General features: G+C 45.5%; 1 protein-coding gene across 2 annotated transcripts in view; it reads right to left on the bottom strand.

Annotated features, from left to right (window-relative positions):
- Positions 1 to 22,207, bottom strand: part of caprin1b (cell cycle associated protein 1b) — a 237,663-nt gene that overhangs the window by 131,483 nt on the left and 83,973 nt on the right. For both annotated transcript variants that reach the window (XM_080189836.1, XM_080189837.1), the window contains exon 7: positions 9,525 to 9,577. In XM_080189836.1, coding sequence (XP_080045962.1) covers positions 9,525 to 9,577 — 53 coding nt within the window. The remainder of the gene's footprint in view (positions 1 to 9,524; positions 9,578 to 22,207) is intronic.

Raw genomic sequence — 22,207 nt, 5'->3', positions numbered from 1 at the left:
GCCCCAGGGATCTGTTCTAGGACCCTTGCTGTTTGTCATTTTCATAAATGACCTGGATGAGGAAATGGAGGGATGGGTTAGTAAGTTTGCAGACGATACAAAGGTTGGTGGTGTTGTGGATGGTCTGGAGGGATGTCATAAGTTGCAGCGGGACATAGATAGGATGCAAGACTGGGCGGAGAAGTGGCAAATGGACTTCAACGCAGATAAATGTGTAGTGGTCCATTTTGGCAGGACCAATGGGATGAAGGAATACAATATCAAGGGTAGGAGTCTTAGCTGTGTTGAAGAGCAGAAGGATCTTGGGGTCCGGGTCCTTAGGATTCTTAATTTGGCCTCGCAGGTGGAGGATGTGGTCAAGAAGGCATATGGTGTACTGGCCTTCATTAATCGAGGGATTGGGTTTAGGAGTCGGGAGGTAATGTTGCAAGTTTATAAGACCCTTGTCAGACCCCACTTGGAGTACTGTGCGCAGTTCTGGTCGCCTCACTATAGGAAGGACCTAAGAACATAAGAAATAGGAGCAGGAGTAGGCCATCTAGCTCGAGCCTGCCCCGCCATTCAATAAGATCATGGCTGATCTGTCGTGGCTCAGTTCCACCTTCCCGCCCTCTCCCCATAACCCTTAATCCCCTTGCTATCAAAAACCTATCAACCCGCGTCTTAAATATATTTAGCGAGGCAGCCTCCACCACTTCAACGGGCAGAGAATTCCAGAGATTCACCACCCTTTGAGTGAAAAAGTTCCTCCTCAACTCCGTTCTAAACCGCCTCCCCCTTCATCTTGAGGCTGTGCCCTCTAGTCCTACTGTCCTTTCTGAGCGGGAAGAGCCTCTCCACCTCTATCCTATCCATCCCATTCATCATCTTATATGTCTCAATGAGAATTCCCCTCATTCTTCTAAACTCTAACGAGTACAAGCCTAGTTTATTCAACCTCTCCTCATAGTTCAACCCCCTCAACTCCGGTATCAGCCTAGTAAACCTCCTCTGCACTCCCTCCAAGACCAAAATATCCTTGCGTAAGTGCGGCGACCAAAACTGCACACAGTACTCCAGCTGCGGCCTCACCAGTGCCCTGTACAGTTGCAGCAAGACCTCCTTACATGGAAGCTATTGAAAGGGTGCAGAAGAGATTTACAAGGATGTTGCCTGGATTGGGAGGCATGCCTTATGAAGATAGGTTGAGGGCCGAAGGGCCTGTTTGTGCTGTAGTGTTCTATGTTCTATAACTTTCTTCACTATCCAGTATGCTCCCAATCTCGGTGTCATCCGCAAACTTACTAACCATGCCTCCTATATTCTCATCCAAATCATTAATACAAATGATAAGTAACAGTGGACCCGAGGCACACTGCTGGTCACAGGCCTCCAGTTTGAAAAACAACCTTCTACAACCACCCCCTAGTTTCTGTCATCAAGCCAATTTTATATCCATTTACTACTTCACCCTGGGTCCCATAAGATTTAGCTTTCTGCAACAACCTACCATGCGGTACCTTGTCAAATGTAACCCAAGCTGGAAAAAAAATCCCTAGCCATCAAAAGAATCAAGAGCTGGAGGGGTTTTGTACTTGGAAATCCTCCTACATCTGAAACAGAGACAGGAGTTTACAAAAAAAAGCGCAAAAACTGGTGGCTTTAAACCCAAAACATTCACAATACCAGTCATACTGAGCTGCCTTGTCAAAACAATAATTCTTAGAATTTTCCTCTATGTGGCTAGCTGCTTTACAAAAGCTATAAGCACATTAGAATATAAGAAAAGGGCTAAGAAACACAAGCTATAACTTCCGTGCAATGAACACATTCTGCTACTTAATTTACAAGTCATCATTGCCAAATATTCTTGATTCCCAGAAACAAGCTAAACTTTGGCCCAAAAGAACTTCATTTCAAATGAAACAAAAATAAATTTCAGTGCTGTAGTTTCCAAACATAAATACATAGAACATACATAGAACACTACAGCACAAACAGGCCCTTCCGCCCACAAGTTGCACCATCATATCCATACCTAACAGGCCATGGAACTATCTGTAACTCCCAATCCCACTAAATCCCATGTACTCATCCAGAAGTCTTTTAAAAGACCCCAGCGAGTTTGCCTCTACCACCACCGACGGCAGCCGATTCCATTCACTCACCACCCTCAGTGAAAATCTTACCCCTGACATCTCCTCTGTACTTGCTTCCCAGTACCTTAAACCTGTGTCCTCTCGTAGCGACCATTTCAGCCCTGAGAAATAGCCTCTGAGAATCCACCCTATCTATTCCTCTCAACATTTTATAAACCTCTATCAGGTTGCCTCTCAACCTTCGTCTCTCCAGGGAGAACAGACCTAGCTCCCTCAACCTATCTCCGTAAGGCATGCCTCCCAAATGACCCAGCAACTAAATTTCAATTAGAACTGATCAGTCCTAAAGTTGTTAAATACAGTTCACAAACATGAACCAGTTAAATACAGTTCACAAACATGCACCAGTCCCTCAGCGTGGCTGAGTGACTGGAGCAGAGGGCAGGGATTTCGGTTCCTAGATCATTGGGACCTCTTTAGGGGCAGGTGTGACCTGTACAGTAAAGACGGGTGGCACTTAAATCCCAGGGGGACTAATATCTTGGTGGGAAGACTGGCTAAGGCTACGGGGGGGGGGGGGACTTTAAACTAGAAAGGATGGGGGGAGGGAATTGTGATGGGGAGACTGGGACGGAGGAGGTTAGCTCCCAGGTAGGAGAGGACTGCAGGCAGTATGAGAGGGAGGTTAGACAGGGAGTGGAGAAGGGTAATGCCCAGACTGAGGAGCTGAAGTGTATATATTTTAACGCCAGGAGTGTAGTGAATAAGGTAGATGAGCTTAGGGCGTGGATTGCTGCTTGGGATTGTGATGTGGTGGCCATTACGGAGACTTGGATGTCTCAGGGACAGGACTGGGTACTTCAGGTGCCAGGATTCAGGTGCTTCAGGAAGGACAGGGAGGGTGGCAGAAGAGGTGGTGGAGTGGCACTGTTGATCAGGGACAGTGTCATGGCTGCAGAGAAGGAGGATGCCGTGGAGGGACTGAGTCTCTGTGGGTGGAAGTTAGGAACAGCAAAGGGTCGAAAACTTTGCTGGGTGTATTCTATAGGCCGCCCAATAGTGACAGGGAAGTTGAGGTACAGATAGGGAAACAGATTCTAGAGAGGTGTAGTAATAATAGAGTTGTCGTGATGGGAGACTTCAATTTCCCAAACATCGACTGGAATATCCCTAGGGTAAGGGGTTTGGATGGGGAGGAGTTTGTTAGGTGTGTTCAGGAAGGTTTCCTGACACAGTACGTGGATAAGCCTGCGAGGGGAGAGGCTGTACTTGACCTGGTACTGGCGAATGAACCAGGACAGGTGATGGATCTCTCGGTAGGAGAGCATCTTGGGAATGGTGATCATAATTCTCTCTCCTTCACAATTGCATTGGAACGAGATAGGATCAGGCAGGCTAGGAAGGTGTTTGTCTGGAGTAGGGGGAAATACGAAGAAGTCAGGAAGTTACTTGGACAAATAAACTGGAAGGAGGCGTTCTTAGGGAAAAGTACCGAAGGAAGGTGGCAGATGTTCAAGGAATGTTTGTCTGGAGCTCTGCATGACAACGTTCCGATGAGACAAGGGGGTTTTGGTAGGTCACGGGAACCGTGGTGCACGAAAGCTGTGGTGAACCTAGTCAGGAGGAAAAGAAAGGTGTACAAAAGATTCAGGGAACTAGGAGATGTTAAGGACCTTGAGGAGTACAAGGATTGTAGAAGGGAGCTTAAAAGGGAAATTAGGAGAGCCAGAAGGGGTCATAAGAAGGCCTTGGCAGGTAAGATTAAGCAGAATCCCAAGGCCTTCTATAAATATGTGAAAAGTAAAAGAAGAGAAGGGATAGGACCTATAAAAGGTGAAGGGGGAAAGGTCTGTGTGGAACCAGAGGAAATGGCAGAGGTGCTTAATGAGTACTTTGCCTCAGTATTCACAGTGGAAGCTGATCTGGGAGATTTTGCTATGGATTTGCAGCAGATGGAAAAGATTGAGTTTGTGGATATTAAGGTGGAGGATGTGTTAGAACTTTTGAATTCTATCAAGATTGATAAGTCGCCAGGACCAGATGGGATATACCCCAGGATACTGTGGGAGGCGAGGGAAGTGATTGCAGAGCCCCTGGCGATGATCTTTGCGTCGTCAATGGAGATGGGAGAGGTTCCGGAAGATTGGAGGATTGCGGATGTAGTCCCTATTTTCAAGAAAGGGAACAGAGATAGCCCGGGAAATTACCGACCGGTGAGTCTGACCTCAGTGGTTGGTAAGCTGATGGAGAGGCTTCTGAGGGACAAGATTTACGAGCATTTGGAGAGGTTTGACATGATTAGAAGTAGTCAGCATGGTTTTGTCAAGGGCAGGTCGTGCCTTACGAGCCTGGTTGAATTCGAAAATGTGACTGAACACATTGACGAAGGAAGTGCAGTGGACGTGGTGTACATGGACTTCAGCAAGGCGTTTGATAAGGTCCCCCATGCAAGACTTCTTGCAAAGGTGAGAGGGCATGTGATCCAAGGGGCTTTGGCCTTGTGGATCCAGAACTGGCTTGCCTGCAGAAGGCAGAGAGTGGTTGTGGATGGGTCTTTTTCGGCATGGAGGTCAGTCACCAGTGGAGTGCCCCAGGGATCTGTTCTAGGACCCCTGCTGTTTGTCATTTTCATAAATGACCTAGATGAGGAAGTGGAGGGATGGGTAAGTAAGTTCGCTGATGACACGAAGGTCGGTGGTGTTGTGGATGGTCTGGAAGGATGGCAAAAGTTGCAGCAGGACATAAATAGGATGCAGGACTGGGCAGAGAAGTGGCAGATGGACTTCAACACAGATAAATGTGTAGTCGTCCATTTTGGCAGAACCAATGGGATGAACGAGTACACTATCAAGGGTCTTAGTAGTGTTGAAGGGCAGAAGGATCTTGGGGTCCGGGTCCACAGGACTCTTAAATCGGCCTCGCAGGTGGAGGATGTGGTCAAGAAGGCGTATGGTGTACTGGCCTTCATTAATCAAGGGATTGAGTTTAGGAATCGGGAGGTAATGCTGCAACTTTATAAGACCCTTGTCAGGCCTCATTTGGAGTACCGTGCGCAGTTCTGGTTGCCTCACTATAGGAAGGACGTAGAAGCTATTGAAAGGGTACAGAGGAGATTTACAAGGATGTTGCCTGGACTGGGAGGCATGCCTTATGAAGATAGGTTGAGGGAGCTGGGACTTGTTTCCCTGGAGAGACAAAGGTTGAGAGGCGACCTGATAGAAGTTTATAAAATGTTGAGTGGAATGGATAGGGTGGATTCTCGGAGGCTATTTCCCCGGGTTGAAATGGCCGCTACGAGAGGACACAGATTGAAGGAGGCAAGTACAAAAGTGATGTTAGGGGTAAGTTTTTCACTCAGAGGGTGGTGAGTGAATGGAATCGGCTGCCGTCAGTGGTGGTGGAGGCGAACTCGCTGGGGTCTTTTAAAAGACTTCTGCATGAGTATATGGAATTTAATGGGATTGGGGGTTATAGATAGGTCTATTGATTGGTAGGTGTTGATGTGATCGGTGCAACTCGTGGGCCGAAGGGCCTGTTTGTGCTGTAGTGTTCTATGTTCGCATCTTTAAGCACTTACCGAGTCAAAACAGAGTTAAAGTCTTACAGCTTACTGAGCTAAAAAAATACTGACCGTAAGCTGCAACCTTCATTTAGGATTCCTAAAAGGGTGCTTAAAGAGGATATGGAAACTTTCAATTGCATGTGTGTGCATCAAGCCAAAATTTCTCAATCTGGTCAGAACTCAATCAACCATAATTTAATATGGAATTTAGGAATGTAGGACACTGGAACATAGGAACAGGAGTAAGCCAGTCTGTCAAGCATGCTCCATTCAATAATCATGGCTGATGATCGCTTCAATGCCCCCCTCATCCCACCCCACAAAATTCCCATATCCCTTTATGTCATGGGTACTAAAAAATTGCAAATCTTTACTTTTAAACATACCCCTACCTGAGCTTTCATAGCTCTCTGGAGTAGAGGATTCTAAAGATTCAGAGCTCTCAAAAAAATCTATTTTCAAACTGTCCCCTCTAGTCTAGCTTCCCCAACCAGGGCAAACATCTTACCTGGATTTACCCATAAGGCCACAAGATAAAGGAGCAGAATTAGGACATTTGGCCTATCGAGTCCTTCTGGACGAGAACAGAAATCTGTGTAAATCCCCACTACACTATCCCCTTCTGCCATTTGTTCCCCCACCCCACCCATTCTGAATGGCTTCCTGTACCACAATGCCATAGTCAGTTAGCTCATCCATCCTGGAGCACCCTCTCACATCCAAACAAGCAGAATCTCAAATCTGTTCAACAAATGTAGAGATTGAGGCTTCTGTACTCCTGCTCTCTGGGTCCCTTGGCTGTCTGATTCATGGTCACACCCATGAATTAGAACTGATCAGTCTATTATTGTGCTCAGTTCTGGTCGCTTCATTACAGAAACAATGTGGAAGCCACAGAAAGGTGCAGAGGAGATTTACAAGGATATTGCCTGGATTGGGTGGCATACCTTGAGGACAGGATGTGAGAGCACGGTCTTTTCTCCTTGGAGAGACAAAGGATGAGGGGTGACCTGATGGAGGTGTATAAAATGTTGAGAGGTATTGATCGAATGGATTCTCAGAGGCATTTTCCCAGGGCTGAAATGGTTGCCACAAGAGGACACACGTTTAGGGTGCTGGGGAGTAGGTACAGGGGAGATGTCAGGGGTAAGTTTTTCACTCAGAGGGTGGTGGGTGTGTGGAATCAGCTGCCAGCAGTGGTGTTGGCGGAGGCGGATTCAATAGGGTCTTTTAAGAGACATTTGGATAAGTAGATGGAATGTAGTAAGATAGAGGGTTATAGGTAAGCCTAGTAGGTAGGGACGTGTCCAGCGCAATTTGTGGGCCAAAGGGCCTATTTGTGCTGTAGTTTTTCTACGTTTCTACCCTCCTGCCCCTGACCACCAACCAAATCAGAAGGCACTGATCCATGGGGTGTGACCTCCTGGTACAAAGCATCCAGGTAACATCCTCTTCCTTCTCCCAAAACCACCAATTGAGTCAGCTTCTGCAGCTCAACCTTCAGCTCATACACTCTTCGCCAAAGTTTCTGCAGCCGGAGAAACTTACTGTAGACGTAATTCCCCTGGACCACAGTGGCATCCAGAAGCTTCTACGTACTGCAATTGCAACACACAATCTGACCTGCCATTAATGTATGTTAATTAGTTTCTTAATTAACTTATAGTTTTTTCTTATTCATTCATTAGACATGGGCATCGCTGGCTGGCCACATGTATTGCCCATCCCTGGTTGCCCTTGAGGTGGTGGTGGCGACCTGCCTTCTTGAATCATTGAAGTGGGTTGACCCACTGTTAGGGAGGGAATTCTAGGAGTTTGACCCAGTGACTGTAAAGGAATGGCGATATACTTCCAAGTTAGGATGATGAGCTGCTTGGAGGGTTGCTTCGAGGGTAACTTGCAGGTAGTGGTGTTCCCATGTATCTGCTGCCCTTGCCCTTTTAGATGAAAGTGGTCGTGGGTTTGGAAAGTGCTGCAGTGCATCATGTAGACAGTACACAGTGCTAATACTGAGCAGTGGTGGAGAGTGTGGATGTGGTGCAATTCAAGCTGACTGTTATGTCCAGGATGATGTCAAGCTTGGAGTGTTGTTGGAGCTGCACCCATCCAGGCAAGTGGGGAGTATTCCATCACACTCCTGACTTGGTGCCTTGTAGATGGTGGAAGGCTTTGGGGAATCAGGAGCTGAGTTACTTGCTGCAGCGTTCCTAGTCTCTGTCTTGCTCTTGTAGCCACTATGTGGCGAGTCCAGTTGAGTTTTTGGTCAATGGTAACTCTAAGGATGTCAACAATGGGGGATTCAGTGATGGTAACACCTTTGAAAAGACCAGCAGTTAGTGTCTCTTATTGCTGGTGGCATGTATGGCACGAATGTTATTTGCCACTTACCAGCCCAAGTCTGGAGATTGCCTAGATCTTGTTGCATTTGAACATGGACTGCTTCAGTATGAGTTATCGCAAATGATGGTGAACATTGTGCAAACATTCATAAACTCTCCTGCTCCCAATAAAATTTATGCTAGTGAGCTTTACTAATAAGACCTAATAAATCCCCTCAGCATTGAAAGATAATTGAACAAAACCCACACCTTACCTGTTTCTCAATGGCAACCTTTTCATGTGGCATAGAACGTGGTCAGCTGAACTCTTGCATGTCATTCAAGCTCTCAATCTCTCTTGTTACTTAGCATTTCTGATTAATCCACTCAGCAAACTTTACTTCTTGCAATAAACCTTGCCTGAAGCACCTCTTTCTCCCTATGGCACTGACATCCTGTTTTGAATCAAACTCCGAAGTACTCAGCCTGTCTCCACCTCCTCCCTTTAAAAAAACCCTCTCTTATATACAGACTCTGATGAGTCACCAGCTGATTTAGCTTCCTACTACAGTAATTAGCACCAACTTAACCAAGAGCTTTCAGGTGATCAACAGATAACTGTCAGAACCAGGCAGGCCCCGTTCAACTAAATAATTTAACTTACTTGTAGGTAATTACTACTACATCTAGGTCTGATTAACTAAATTTAAACTCGAGGCTTACCAGATGAATTCCCACTTCGAATCAAAGTCCCAATACTCTCACTATCTTTGTCTTACTCAGGCATGATCTCTAGTTCTCTGGTTAGTTATAAAATGTGCTGTTCTATGAAATGTCCTGAAAACACCAGGAGTTCAGCTTCCAGGTGACATTTGCCAATATGATTCATCCGATCTGTACATAGATTAAAATCACTCATGATTTTTGTAATACCTTTTTTACAAGCCCCAATCATTTCTTCCTGTATACGCTGTTCGGCAGTATAGTTACGATTAGGGAACTTACAAACTATTCTCACAAGTGGCTTCTTACCGTTGCAATTTCTTGTCTCAATCCAAACTGATTCTATATTTTGATCTTTAAAACTAATGTTCCACTCACTATGGGATTGTTATCCTTAATTTACAGAGCTACACTGCTATCTTTTCCATTGGTTCTAAGAGAGCTTAAAAGAGGAAATGTGTAGAATGTTTCCCCATGGGTGATTCAAGAGGATGGGGGCAAAGTTTCACAGGGTCTGTTATTTAAAAATTTCTTCTCTCAAGGAGTATTAATCTTTGGAAGTCAGGGTGCAGTGGAGGCTGAGTCAATGAATATATTCAAAGCCGAGTTAGGTAGATTTTTGAACAACAACGGAGTCAAAGAATATGGCAGAGAAGGGGAGACTGTAAAGTGGAGATAAGACAACAATCAGATCAGCCACGGTCTCACTGAATTGTGGAGCAGGCTCAAGGGATCAAATGGCATACTCCTGCTTCTACTGCTTATGCTATTTTTTTAGCAGCTAGTTTATCCCTCATTCACGCTGTTGTAAAATCTGGTAACTAGGACTTGAATGTCACTCACCTCTCTTGCTTCTACGTCAGTTTGTTCCACATATTCTTCAACTGCTTCAGGTTCTGCAAAAGTAGGTTAAAATGATTTAAATCAAAACCAGACACTTTTTTAAAAGTCTTGCATTTATGCAACATCTTCCACAACCTGCTTATGAAGTATTTCTAAAGTTTAGTTGCAGCTGTACTGTGGGAAATGCAGCTGGCAATTTGCAAACAAGATCCCACAAACTGAAAACGATCATATTTCAATGATGTTGGTTGAATGATGAAATACGTATCACCTGCGCAAAGATATTTTGGCCTTGGAGGGAGTGCAGAGGAGGTTTACTAGGCTGATACCGGAGTTGAGGGGGTTGAGCTATGAGGAGAGGCTGAATAAACTAGGCTTGTACTCGTTGGAGTTTAGAAGAATGAGGGGAGATCTCATTGAGACGTATAAGATGATGAATGGGATGGATAGGATAGAGGTGGAGAAACTCTTCCCACTCAAAAAAGACAGTAGGACTAGGGGGCACAGCCTCAAGATAAAGGGGGGGCGTTTTAGAACAGAGTTGAGGAGGAACTTCTTCACTCAAAGGGTGGTGAATCTCTGGAATTCTCTACCCGTTGAAGTGGTGGAGGCTGCCTCGCTAAATATTTTCAAGAAGCGGGTTGATGGGTTTTTGATAAGAGAGGGGATTAAGGGTTATGGGGAGAGGGCCGGAAAGTGGAACTGAGCCACAACAGATCAGTCATGATCTTATTGAATGGCGGGGCAGGCTCGAAGGGCCAGATGGCCTACTCCTGCTCCTATTTCTTATGTTCTTATGTAGGATACCAGGGAGAATGGTCCTGTTCTTCTTCAAAACAGTGCCACATCCTTTTTTATATCCCCTTCAGAGACAGGGCCACAGTTTAATGTTTCATACATTAAAAAATAGAAGTTCCACCACAACCCTCCCACTCTGGTGCCCTGCAGCATCAATCTAGATCACATGCTCAAATCTCTGGAGTGGGATTTGAACTACCATCCTTCTAAATAAGTGGCAAATGTACGACCACCTGAGCCACAGCTCAAAGTTAGCTACCACAAATATTTATCCGAAAAGATCTGTTTACAATAATATAACTTGAATGAAAGTTGTGTTACTAGTAAAACCCTCAACATTTAATTTTGAAAAGCGTCAAAAGTCTGGAATGCTGTAACATGCCAAATCAGAAGATGAGGTGCGTCGGGGGACTGTTTGCTCGAGCGGTTGGGGAGGATTAAATTAATATGTCAGGGGATGGGAACCTATGTAAACAGTCCTGGAAGGAGGGAGCACGGACAGGAACAAAAGGTGGAAAAGGTTATCAGAAACACGAAAGGCAGAGAAACCAAAGACAAAGTTCAAACAGGGCTGTAGGGAAAAATATTGGGAGTGAGACAAACAATGTTAAAAAGACAAGCTTAAAGGCTCTGTCCCTTAATGCGTGGAGCATTTGCAATAAAGTGGGTGAACTAATCACACTGATAGACGTAAGTATATATAATTGGAATTACAGAGACATGGCTGCAGGGTGACGAAGGGTGGGAACTGAATGTCCCGGGATATTCAATATTTAGGAAGGACATGCATAAAAGGAAAAGGCGGTGGAGTGGCACTGTTAGTTTAAAGTGGAAATTTACACAGTAGTGAGAAAGGATATTATCTCTGACAACGTGGAGTCTGTATGAGTAAAGTTGAGAAATATCAAGGGGCAAAAAAACATTCGTGGGTGTCATATATAAACCCCCAAACTTCAGTGGTGTTGTTGGGAATGGCATTAAACACAAAATTAGAGATGCATGTGATAAAGGAATATCGGTAATGATGGGTGATTTTAATCTGCACATAGAATGGGCAAATCAAATTAGTCACAATGTCCTAGAGTAGGAATTCCTGGAGTGTATACAGGATGGTTTTCTTGACCAACATGTGGAGGAACCAACTAGAGAGCAGGCCACCTTAGACAGGGTACTGTGTAATGAGAAGGGAGTCATTGCCAATCTAGTTGCACGAGACCCCTTGGGAATGAATGAACATAATGTGATAGAAATTTATCAAGGTGGAGAGTGAAGTAGTTGACTTGGAGACTAGGGTGCTAAATCTTAATAAAGGAAACAAAGATTGACACTAAGAGTTTCTGTAGATGCATGAAGAGAGGTTGGTGAAACAAATGTAGGCCCCCTATAGACAGGGACAGGGGAATGTATATTAGAGGAGAAAGAAATGGCTGAGCAACTGAATACATAAGAACATAAGAAATAGGAGGAGTAGTAGGCCATCTAGCCCTTCGAGCCTGCCCCGCCATTCAATAAGATCATGGCTGATCTGTCGTGGCTCAGTTCCACTTTCCCGCCCTCTCCCCATAACCCTTAATCCCCTCTCTTATCAAGAACCCATCAACCCGCTTCTTAAAAATATTTAGCGAGGCAGCCTCCACCACTTCAACGGGCAGAGAATTCCAGAGATTCACCACCCTTTGAGTGAAGAAGTTCCTCCTCAACTCCGTTCTAAACCGCCTCCCCCTTATCTTGAGGCTGTGCCCCTTAGTCCTACTGTCTTTTTTGAGCGGGAAGAGTCTTTCCACCTCTATCCTATCCATCCCATTCATCATCTTATACGTCTCAATGAGATCTCCCCTCATTCTTCTAAACTCTAACAAGTACAAGCCTAGTTTATTCAGCCTCTCCTCATAGCTCAATCCCCTCAACTCCGGTATCAGCCTAGTAAACCTCCTCTGCACTCCCTCCAGGGCCAAAATATCCTTGCGCAGGTGCGGCGCCCAAAACTGCACACAGTACTCCAGCTGCGGCCTCACCAATGCCCTATACAGCTGCAGCAAGACCTCCCTACTTTTATATTCAATCCCCCTCGCTATGAAGGCCAGCATCCCATTCGCCTTCCTGACCACCTGCTGCACCTGCAAGCTGGGTTTTTGCGACTCATGCACAAGGACCCCGAGGTCCCTCTGCACCGTCGCCTGCTGCAGTTTTTCGCCACGTAAGTAATAGTCCTTCCTACCATTCTTCCTACCAAAGTGGACCACCTCACACTTGCCAACATTAAATTCCATTTGCCATTTCCTGGCCCATTCGCCCAGCCTATCTAGATCCTTCTGCAGACTCTCCACACCCTCCGCACAATTTGCCTTTCCCCCAATCTTGGTGTCATCAGCAAATTTCGACACCCTGCACTCGCTTCCCTCCTCCAGATCATCTATATAAATGGTAAATAGCTGAGGCCCCAGCACTGACCCCTGGGGCACCCCACTAGTCACCAACCGCCAATCCGAATAGCACCCATTGACCCCCACTCTCTGCCTCCTATTTGACAACATACTTTCGTTCTGTCTTCACAAAAGGGGACAAATCAGATGCCAGAAATGTTGGAAACTGCAAGATTTAGTGAGGGGGAAGAACTGAGTGAAATCAATATTAGTAGAGAAATGGTGCAAGGAAAATTGATGGAATTGAAGGTGGATAAATTCCCAGGGTTTGATAATCTACATCCCACAGTACTTAAGGAAATGGCCCTAGAAATTGTGGATGCATTGGTGGTCATCTTCCAGGATTTTACAGACTCTGGAATAGTCCCTGCAGACTGGAGGATGATGAATGTCACTCCAATATTCAAGAAAGGAGTTAAGACAAAACAGGGAATTATAGACCAATGAGCCTAACATCAGTAGTGGGAAAATTTCAAATCAATTATCAAGGTCTTTATGGGCATTAAGTGCTGGCGAACCAGTGACACACATCTCACAAATGAATTTTAAAAATTAAACAAAAAAGGGTGTTTTTCTGGTTGGTGTTCAGTGATTGGTAGTGTGCCTCAGAGACAGTATTAGGATCGCAATTATTTATTATTTACACAGATAATTTGGAGTTGGGGACGCAGCTTACTGTGTCAAAATTCGCAGATGACACTAAGATCAGTGGCAAAGTGTGCAAAAGATACTGAAAGACTACAAAGGGATGGAGATAGTGTTGGGGCAAGGGTATGGCAGATGAAGTACAATGTTGATAAATGTCAGGTCGTCCATTTTGAGAGGAATAACAGAAAATTGGACTATTATTTAAATGGTAAAAAATTGCAGCATGCTGCTGTGCAGAGGGATCTGGGTGTCAAAGATCAAAGAAAATTACAGCAACTGGCCCTCCAAGCCTGCACTGACCATACTGCCCAACTGAACTAAAACCCCCGACCCTTCCAGGATCATATCCCTCTTTACGTATCCTATTCATGTATTTGTCAAGACACCCCTTAAAAGTGACTACTGTATCCATTTCCACTACCTCCCCTGGCAACAAGTTCCAGGCACCCACTACTCTGTGTAATAACAAAATCTGCCTCATACATCTCCTTTAAACCTTCCCCCTCACACCTTAAAAGTGGGCCCCCCCAGTAACTGACTCTTCCACCCTGGGAAAAAGCTTCTGACTATCCACTCTGTCCATGCCCCTCAATATTGTAGGCTTCTATCAGGTTGCCCCTCAACCCCTGTCACTCCAATGAGTTCAAATCAAGTTTCTCCAACCTCTCTTCATAGCTGATGCCCTACATACCATGCAACATCCTGTTAAGTTTTTTCTGTACCCTCTCCAAAGCCTCCACATCCTTCTGGTAGTGTGGTGACCAAAATTGAACAATGTTTTCCAAGTGTGGCCTAACTAAAGTTCTATAACGCTGCAACATGACTTGTCAGTTTTTAAGTTCAATGCCCCAACCAATGAAGGCAAGCATGCTGTATGCCCTCTTGACTACCTTCTCCACCTGCACTTTGTGACCTGTGTAGCTGTACACCCAGCTCCCTTTACCTATCAACACTCTTAAGGATTTTACCATTTACTGTATGTTTCCTATCTATATTAGACCTTCCTAAACGCATCACCTCACATTTGTCTGGATTAAACTCCATTTGCCATCCCTCCGCCCAAGTCTCCAACTGATCTATATCCTGCTATATCCTCTGATGGTCCTCATCGCTATCCGCAAATCCACCGACCTTTGTGTCGCTTGCCAACTTACTAATCAAACCAGTTACATTTTCCTCCAAATCATTTAGATATATTACAAACAGCATAGGTCCTAGCACTGATCCCTGAGGAATGCCACTTGTCACAGCCCTCCATTCAGAAACGCACTCTTCAATTGCTATCCTCTAACTTCTTTGACTGAGCCAATTCTGTATTCACCTTACCGGCTCACATTGCGACTTCACTTTCTGCACCAGTCTGCCGTAAGCGACCTTGTCAAAGGCCTTACTGAAATCCATGTAGACAATATCCACTGACCTATCCTCAATCAACTTCATCACTTCCTCAAAAAAACTTGATCAAGTTCATGAGACACAACCTCCCTTTCACAAAACCATGCTGCCTCTCACTAATACGTCCACTTATTTCCAAGTGGGAATAAATCCTGTCTCAAAGAATCCTCTCCAATAATTTCCCTACCACCGATGTAAGGCTCACGCACCTGTAATTACCTGAATTAGTCTTGCTATTCTCTTTAAACAAAGGAACAATATTGGCTATTCTCCAATCCTCTGGGACCTTCCCTGTAAGAAGTCCAACAGGTTTATTTGGTAGCACAAGCAACTAGCTTTTGGAGCACTGCTCCTTCATCAGGTAAGTGAGAGTTCTGTTCACAAACAGGGCATATTAAGACACAAACTCAATTCACAAAATAATGGTTGGAATGAGAGTCTTTACAGGTAATCAAGTCTTAAAGATACAGACAATGTGAGTGGAGAGGGGGGTAAGCAAACGTTTCAGAGATATGCAGTGTCTCCAGCCACGATAGTTAGTGAGATTTTGCAAGCCCAGGCAAGTCGTGCGAGTTACAGCTGGTGTGACATAAACCCAAGATCCCATTTGAGGCCATCCTCATGTGTGCGGAACTTGGCTATCAGTCTCTGCTCAGCGACTGTGCGTTGTCGTGCATCGTGAAGGCTGCCTTGGAGAACGCTTACCCGAAAATCAGAGGCCAAATGCTCGTGACCACTGAAGTGTTCTCCAACAGGAACATAAGAACAAGGAGCAGGAGTAGGCCATCTAACCCCTCGAGTCTGCTCCACCATTCAGTAAGATCATGGCTGATCTTTTAATGGATTCAGCTCCACTTACCTGCCTGCTCACCATAACCCTTAATTCCTTTACTGTTCAAAAATGTTACCTATCTTTGTCTTAAAAACAATGAGGTAGCCTTAACTGCCTCACTGGGCAGGGAATTCCACAGATTCACAACCCTTTGTATGAAGAAGTTCTTCCTCAACTCAGTCCTAAATTGGCTTCCCTTATTTTTGAGGCTATGCCCCCTAGTTCTAGTTTCACCCACCTGTGGAAACAACTTCCCTGCTTCTATCCTATCTATTCCCATCATAATCTTCTCATCTGTTTCTATAAGATCTCCCGTCATTTTTCTGAATTCCAAAGGGTATAGCCCCAGAATACTCAGTCTCTCCTCATAAGCCAATCCTCTCAACTCAGAAATCAACCTAGTGGAGAACACTCTTGACTGGTGATTGTCAAGCAGTGTTTATTCATCCATTATCATAGCGTCTGCCTGGTCTCCCCAATGTACCATGCCTCGGGGCATCCTTTCATGCAGCCTATCAGGTAGGTAATGTTGGCCAAGTTGCAAGGGCACGTACCGTGTACCTTGTGGATGGACTTCTCAAGTGAGATGATGGCATCCAAGCCGATGATCCGGCATGTCTTGCAGAGATTAAATATTTAGAGGTTTAAATATCAACAAAGAATGACGAAGAAGTTGATAAAGAAAGGAAGGATAAACTAGGAAGCTGGGCTAGCGCTAAATATAAAACAGGATAGCAAGAGTTTTTATAAATATATAAGGAAAAGGCTGGCTAGGGTGAACGTTGAACCCTTAGAGGATGAGAGGGGGGACTTAGTGGTGGAGGATGAGGAAATGGCTGAGGCCTTGAATAACTTTTTTGTTTCGGTATTCACGGAGGAGGATGTGAATAGTTTGCCAGGTGATAGCGATGGAAAGATGGTAGGAGTGGAGGGCCTGAATGACATTATTGTTACTAGAGAGGCAGTGCTAGACAGACTAGAGGGACTGACTGTGGACAAGTCCCCAGGACCGGATGGAATGCATCCAAGGGTTCTGAAAGAAATGGCAGAGGTGATAGTGGATGCCTTGATGATTATTTTCCAAACCTCGCTGGATTCCGGGGAAGTGCCAGAAGATTGGAAAATGGCTAATGTTACGCCGTTGTTTAAGGATGGAAGCAGGCAAAAGGCAGGGAATTATAGGCCGGTTAGTTTAACATCTGTTGTAGGTAAAATGCTTGAATCCGTAATCAAGGAGAAAATAGCGAGGCATCTTGAGGAGAATTGTTTGATACAGCAGACGCAGCACGGTTTCGTTAAGGGGAAGTCAGACATGACGAACTTATTGGAATTCTATGAGGATGTGTCTAGTGCGGTGGATAGAGGAGAACCGGTACATGTGGTGTTTCTTGATTTTCAGAAGGCGTTTGATAAGGTGCTGCACAAGAGGTTGTTACAGAAGGTTAGGGGGCATGGAGTTGGGGGTAGGGTGTTAGCGTGGATAGGGGATTGGCTGTCAAATAGGAGGCAGAGAGTGGGGGTCAATGGGTGCTATTCGGATTGGCGGTTGGTGACTAGTGGAGTGCCCCAGGGATCGGTGCTGGGGCCTCAGCTATTTACCATTTATATAGATGATCTGGAGGAGGGAACCGAGTGTATGGTGTCGAAATTTGCTGATGACACCAAGATTGGTGGAACGGCAAATTGTGCAGAGGGTGTGGAAAGTCTGCAGAGGGATCTAGATAGGCTGGGTGAATGGGCCAGGAACTGGCAAATGGAATTTAATGTTGGCAAGTGTGAAGTTGTCCACTTCGGTAGGAATAACGGTAGGAAGGACTACTACTTACATGGCGAAAAACTGCAGCATGCAACGGTGCAGAGGGACCTCGGGGTCCTTGTGCATGAGTCGCAAAAACCCAGCTTGCAGGTGCAGCAGGTGGTCTGGAAGGCGAATGGGATGCTGGCCTTCATAGCGAGGGGGATTGAATATAAAAGTAGGGAGGTCTTGCTGCAACTGTACAGGGCACTGGTGAGGCCGCAGCTGGAGTACTGTGTGCAGTTTTGGTCGCCGCACTTACGCAAGGATATTTTGGCCTTGGAGTGAGTGCAGAGGAGGTTTACTAGGCTGATACCGTAGTTGGAGGGGGTTGAGCTATGAGGAGAGGCTGAATAAACTAGGCTTGTACTCGTTAGAGTTTAGAAGGATGAGGGGAGATCTCATTGAGATGTACAAGATGATGAATGGGATGGATAGGATAGAGGTGGAGAGGCTCTTCCCGCTCAGAAAGGACAGTAGGACTACAGGGCACAGCCTCAAGATAAGTGGGGGGGGGAAAAGAGAGAGAGAGAGAGAGAGAGAGAGAAGTTTAGAAAGGAATTGAGGAGGAACTTCTTCACTCAAAGGGTGGTGAATCTCTGGAATTCTCTGCCCGTTGAAGTGGTGGAGGCTGCCTCGCTAAATATATTTAAGACATGGGTAGATAGATTTTTGATAGGCAAGGGGATTAAGGGTTATGGGGAGAAGGTGGGAAAGTGGAACTGAGCCACTTCAGATCAGCCATGATCTTATTGAATGGCGGGGCAGGCTCAAAGGGCTAGATGGCCTACTCCTGCTCCTTTTCTTATGTCCTTATGTTAGCTGCTGTGGCAAGGTTGTGTGGTGTCGTGGTTATTGTTCTCCTGAAGTTTGCGGACAAGGGTCTGTTTGAGGTTGCACGGTTGTTTGAAGGCAAGAAGTGGGGATGGCCTTGGCGTGATGTTCATCTTCAATGACATGTTGAAGGCTCCAGAGATGTCGTAGCTTCTCCGCTCCAGGGAAGTACTTGACGACGAAGGGTACTCTGTCTGCCATGTCCCGTGTTTGTCTGAGGAGGTTGGTGCTGTTTTTTGCACTGTGGCGCATCGGAACTGTCGATCAATGAGTCAAGCACCATATCCTGTTCTTATGAGGGCATCTTTCAGCACCTGGAGGTGTCTGCTGCGATCCTCCTCATCTGAGCAGATCCTGTGTATATGGAAGCCTAGTCTGTAGAGGATAGCTTCTTTAACACGTTTAGGGTGGAATCTGGAGAAATGGAGCATTGTGAGGGTATCCGTGGGCTTGCGGTACAGTGAAGTGCTGAGGTGACCATCCTTGATGGAGATGCGTGACAAAGAATGCAGCCGATTCCGGACAGTAGTCCACAGTGAGTCTGATGGTGGGATGGAACTTGTTGATGTCTTCATATAGTTTCAGTTATTGTTCACCATGAGTCCAAAAGAAGAAAATGTCAATGTATCTAGCGTACAGCATTGGTTGAAGGTCCTGTGCATTGAGAAAGTCTTGTTCGAACCTGTGCATGAAGATGTCAGCATATTAAGGTGTGAATTTGGTCCCCATGGCTGTGTCTGGATGAAGAACTAGTTCTTGAATGTGAAGACATTGTGGTCCAGGATAAAGCAGATGAGTTGTAAAATTGCATCTGAAGATTGGCAGTTGTTAGCATTGAGTACTGAGTTGCAGCAATGCCATCATCATGGAGGATGCTGGTGTAAAGTGCCGAGACATCCATTGTGACGAAGAGTGCTCCTGGTTCAACTGCTCCACGTGTGCTGAGTTTCTGTGCTGTACGAAGTCTGTAGTATTGTGACAAAAGGTTTTAGGTTGAAGCTGAAGCCTTCAACATGTCACTGATCAAGACAAACATCTCGTCAAGGCCATCCCCACATCTTGCCTTCAAACAACCACACAACCTCATACAGGCCACTGTCCACAGCAAACTGCCCAACTTTCAGGATAACAGTGACCACGACATCTCACAACCCTGTCATAGCAACCTCTGCAAGATGTGCCAGATCATTGATATCGGATGCCATCATCTCACACAAGAACACCTTCCACCAGGTACACAGTACATACAATTGCAACTCGGCCAATGCTGTCTACCTGATACGCTGCAGGGAAGAATGTCCCGAGATATGGTACACTGGGGACACCATGCAGACATTACGACAACAGGTGAATGAACACCACTCAACAATCACCAGGCAAGAGTGTTCTCTTCCTGTTGGGGAACATTTCAGCGGTCACGGGCATTCGGCCACTGATTTTCGGGGAAGTGTTCTCCATGACACACAAGCGCAGAGTCGCTGAGCACAGACTGATAGCCAAGTTCTGCACACGAGGACGGCATCAACCGGAATCTTGGGTTCATGTCACACTTTCTGTAACTCCCACGAATTGCCTCGGCTTACAAAATCTCTCTAACTGTTCTGGCTGGAGACCATACACATCTCTTAAACCTGTGCTTATCCTTCTCTCCACTCACATTGTGTGTGCCTTTAAGACTTAATTACCTGTAAAGACTCGCGTTCCAACCATTATTTTGTAAAGGAGTCTGTGCCTTTATATGCCCTGTTTGTGAACATAACTCCCCACTTACCTGGCGAAGGAGCAGCGCACCGAAAGTTAGTGGCTTGTGCTACCAAATAAACCTGTTGGACTATAACCTGGTGTTGTGAGACTTCTTACTGTGTTTACCCCTGCCCAATGCTGGCATTTCCACATCATGACCTCTGCTGTAGCCACTGAGGGTAGAAAGATTTCTCTCAAGGCCCCAGCAATTTCCTCCCTTGCCCCGCTCAGTATTCTGGGGTATATCCCATCAGGCCCTGGGGACTTGTCTATCTTAATATTTCTCAAGAACCCCAGTACCTCCTCCTTTTTGATCTCAACATACAAACAATCTAAACATCCTTTCCAAGACTCATCATTCACCAAGTCCTTCTCTTGATGCAAAGTACTCATTTAATACCTCGCCCATTTCCTCTGGCTTCACGCATAAATTCCCTCCATTGTCGTTGAGCGGGCCAACCCTCTCCCTGGCTACCCTTTTGCTCTTTACACATGTATAAAAAGCCTTTGATTTTCCTTAATCCTGCTGGCCAATGCTTTTTCATGACTCCTTTCAGCCCCTCCTTACTCAAGTTTCTTTCTACTTTCCTTGTATTCCACACTTGCCCAGCCTCCTAGCTTTGACAAATGCTTCCTTTTTCTCTGACTCGGCTCACAATATTTATTATCCAAGGTTCCCAAAACTTACCATACTTATCCTTCATCCTTATAGGAATGTGGCAGTCCTGAATCCCTACCAATTTACACTTGCAAGCCTTCCACATGCCAGATGTTCATCTGCCCTCAAACATCTGCCCCCAATCTACACTCTTCAGTTCCTGCCTAATATTGTTGTAATTAGCCTTCCCCCAATTTAGCACCTTGTATATGAATTTCAAGGAGTTGGTTTGCAGCTGCAGCAGGTAATAAAGGCAAATGGAATTTTGTCCTTCATTGCTAGAGATGCAGTTTAAAAAACAGTAAGGTTATGTTGCAGCTGTATAAGATCCTGGTGAAGCCACACCTGGAGTAGTGTGTACAGTTTTAGTCTCCTTACTTGAGAAAAGATATACCTACACTTGGAGGGGGGTGCAGAGGAGATTTACTCGGTTGATTTTGGAGTTAATAGGGTCGGCCTATAAGGAGAGACTGAGTTGACTAGCGCTATACTCATTGAAATTCAGAAGAACGAGGGGAAATCTTATAGAAACATACAAGATTATGAAGCAAAAAGATAAAATAGAAGCAGGGAAGTTGTTTCCACTGGCAGGTGTAACTAGAACCAGGAGTCATGGCCTCAAAATAAGAGGGACTGAATTGAGGAGGAACTTCTTCACACAAAGTGTTGTGAATCTATGAATTCCCTGCCCAGTGAAGCATTTGAGGCTACCTCATTGAATGTTTTTAAGGTAAGGATACATAAATTTTTGAACAGTGAAGGAATTTAGGGCTATGGTGAGCGCGCAGGTAAGTGGAACTGAGACCACAAAAAGATCAGTTATGATCTTACTAAATGGTGGAGCAGGTTCAAGGAGCCAGATGGCCTTCTCCTGCTCCTAGTTCTTATATTCCCGATGGTGGGGGAGTCCAGAACCAGGGGTCACAGCCCGAGCATTCGGGGTAGACCATTTAGAACAGAGGTGAGACGACATTTCTTTACCCAAAGCGTGCTGAGCCTGTGGAATTCATTACCACAGGAAGTAGTTGATGCCAAAACACTGAACGTATTTAAGAGGTGGCTAGATATAGCACTTGGGGCGAATGGGATCAAAGGTTCTGGGGAAAAGTGGGATTAGGCTACTGAGTTGGACAATCAACCATGATCGTAATGAATGGTGGAGCAAGCTCAAAGGGCCAAATGGCCGCCTCCTGCTCCTATCTACTATGTCTCTATGTTTGGCTTCAGTGGAATGTTGCAGCAGGCAACACAGACAGCTATCTGCAGTATAGGAAATGCTGCCCCAATGGTTCAGCACTCAGAATGCTGTAGAAGCTCATACTGAGAATCACAGAATCCCTAAAGTGCAGACGTAGGCCATTTGGCCCAATGAGCCTGCACCGACAATAATCCCACTCAGGCCCTTCACCCATAACTCTACATATTTACCCTGCTAATCCCCCTGACATGAAGGGGCAATTTGCCATGGCCAATCTACCTGACCTGCACATCTTTGGAGTGTAGGAGGAAATCCACGCAGACACGAGGAAAATGTGCAAACTGCACACAGTTACCCTA

Source organism: Carcharhinus amblyrhynchos, chromosome 6 (assembly GCF_965287045.1).
Source record: "Carcharhinus amblyrhynchos chromosome 6, sCarAmb.v2.hapA, whole genome shotgun sequence".
Lineage (NCBI taxonomy): Eukaryota > Metazoa > Chordata > Chondrichthyes > Carcharhiniformes > Carcharhinidae > Carcharhinus > Carcharhinus amblyrhynchos.
Note: the sequence above shows the minus strand (reverse complement) of the source record. Positions and strands in the feature narration are given on the sequence as shown.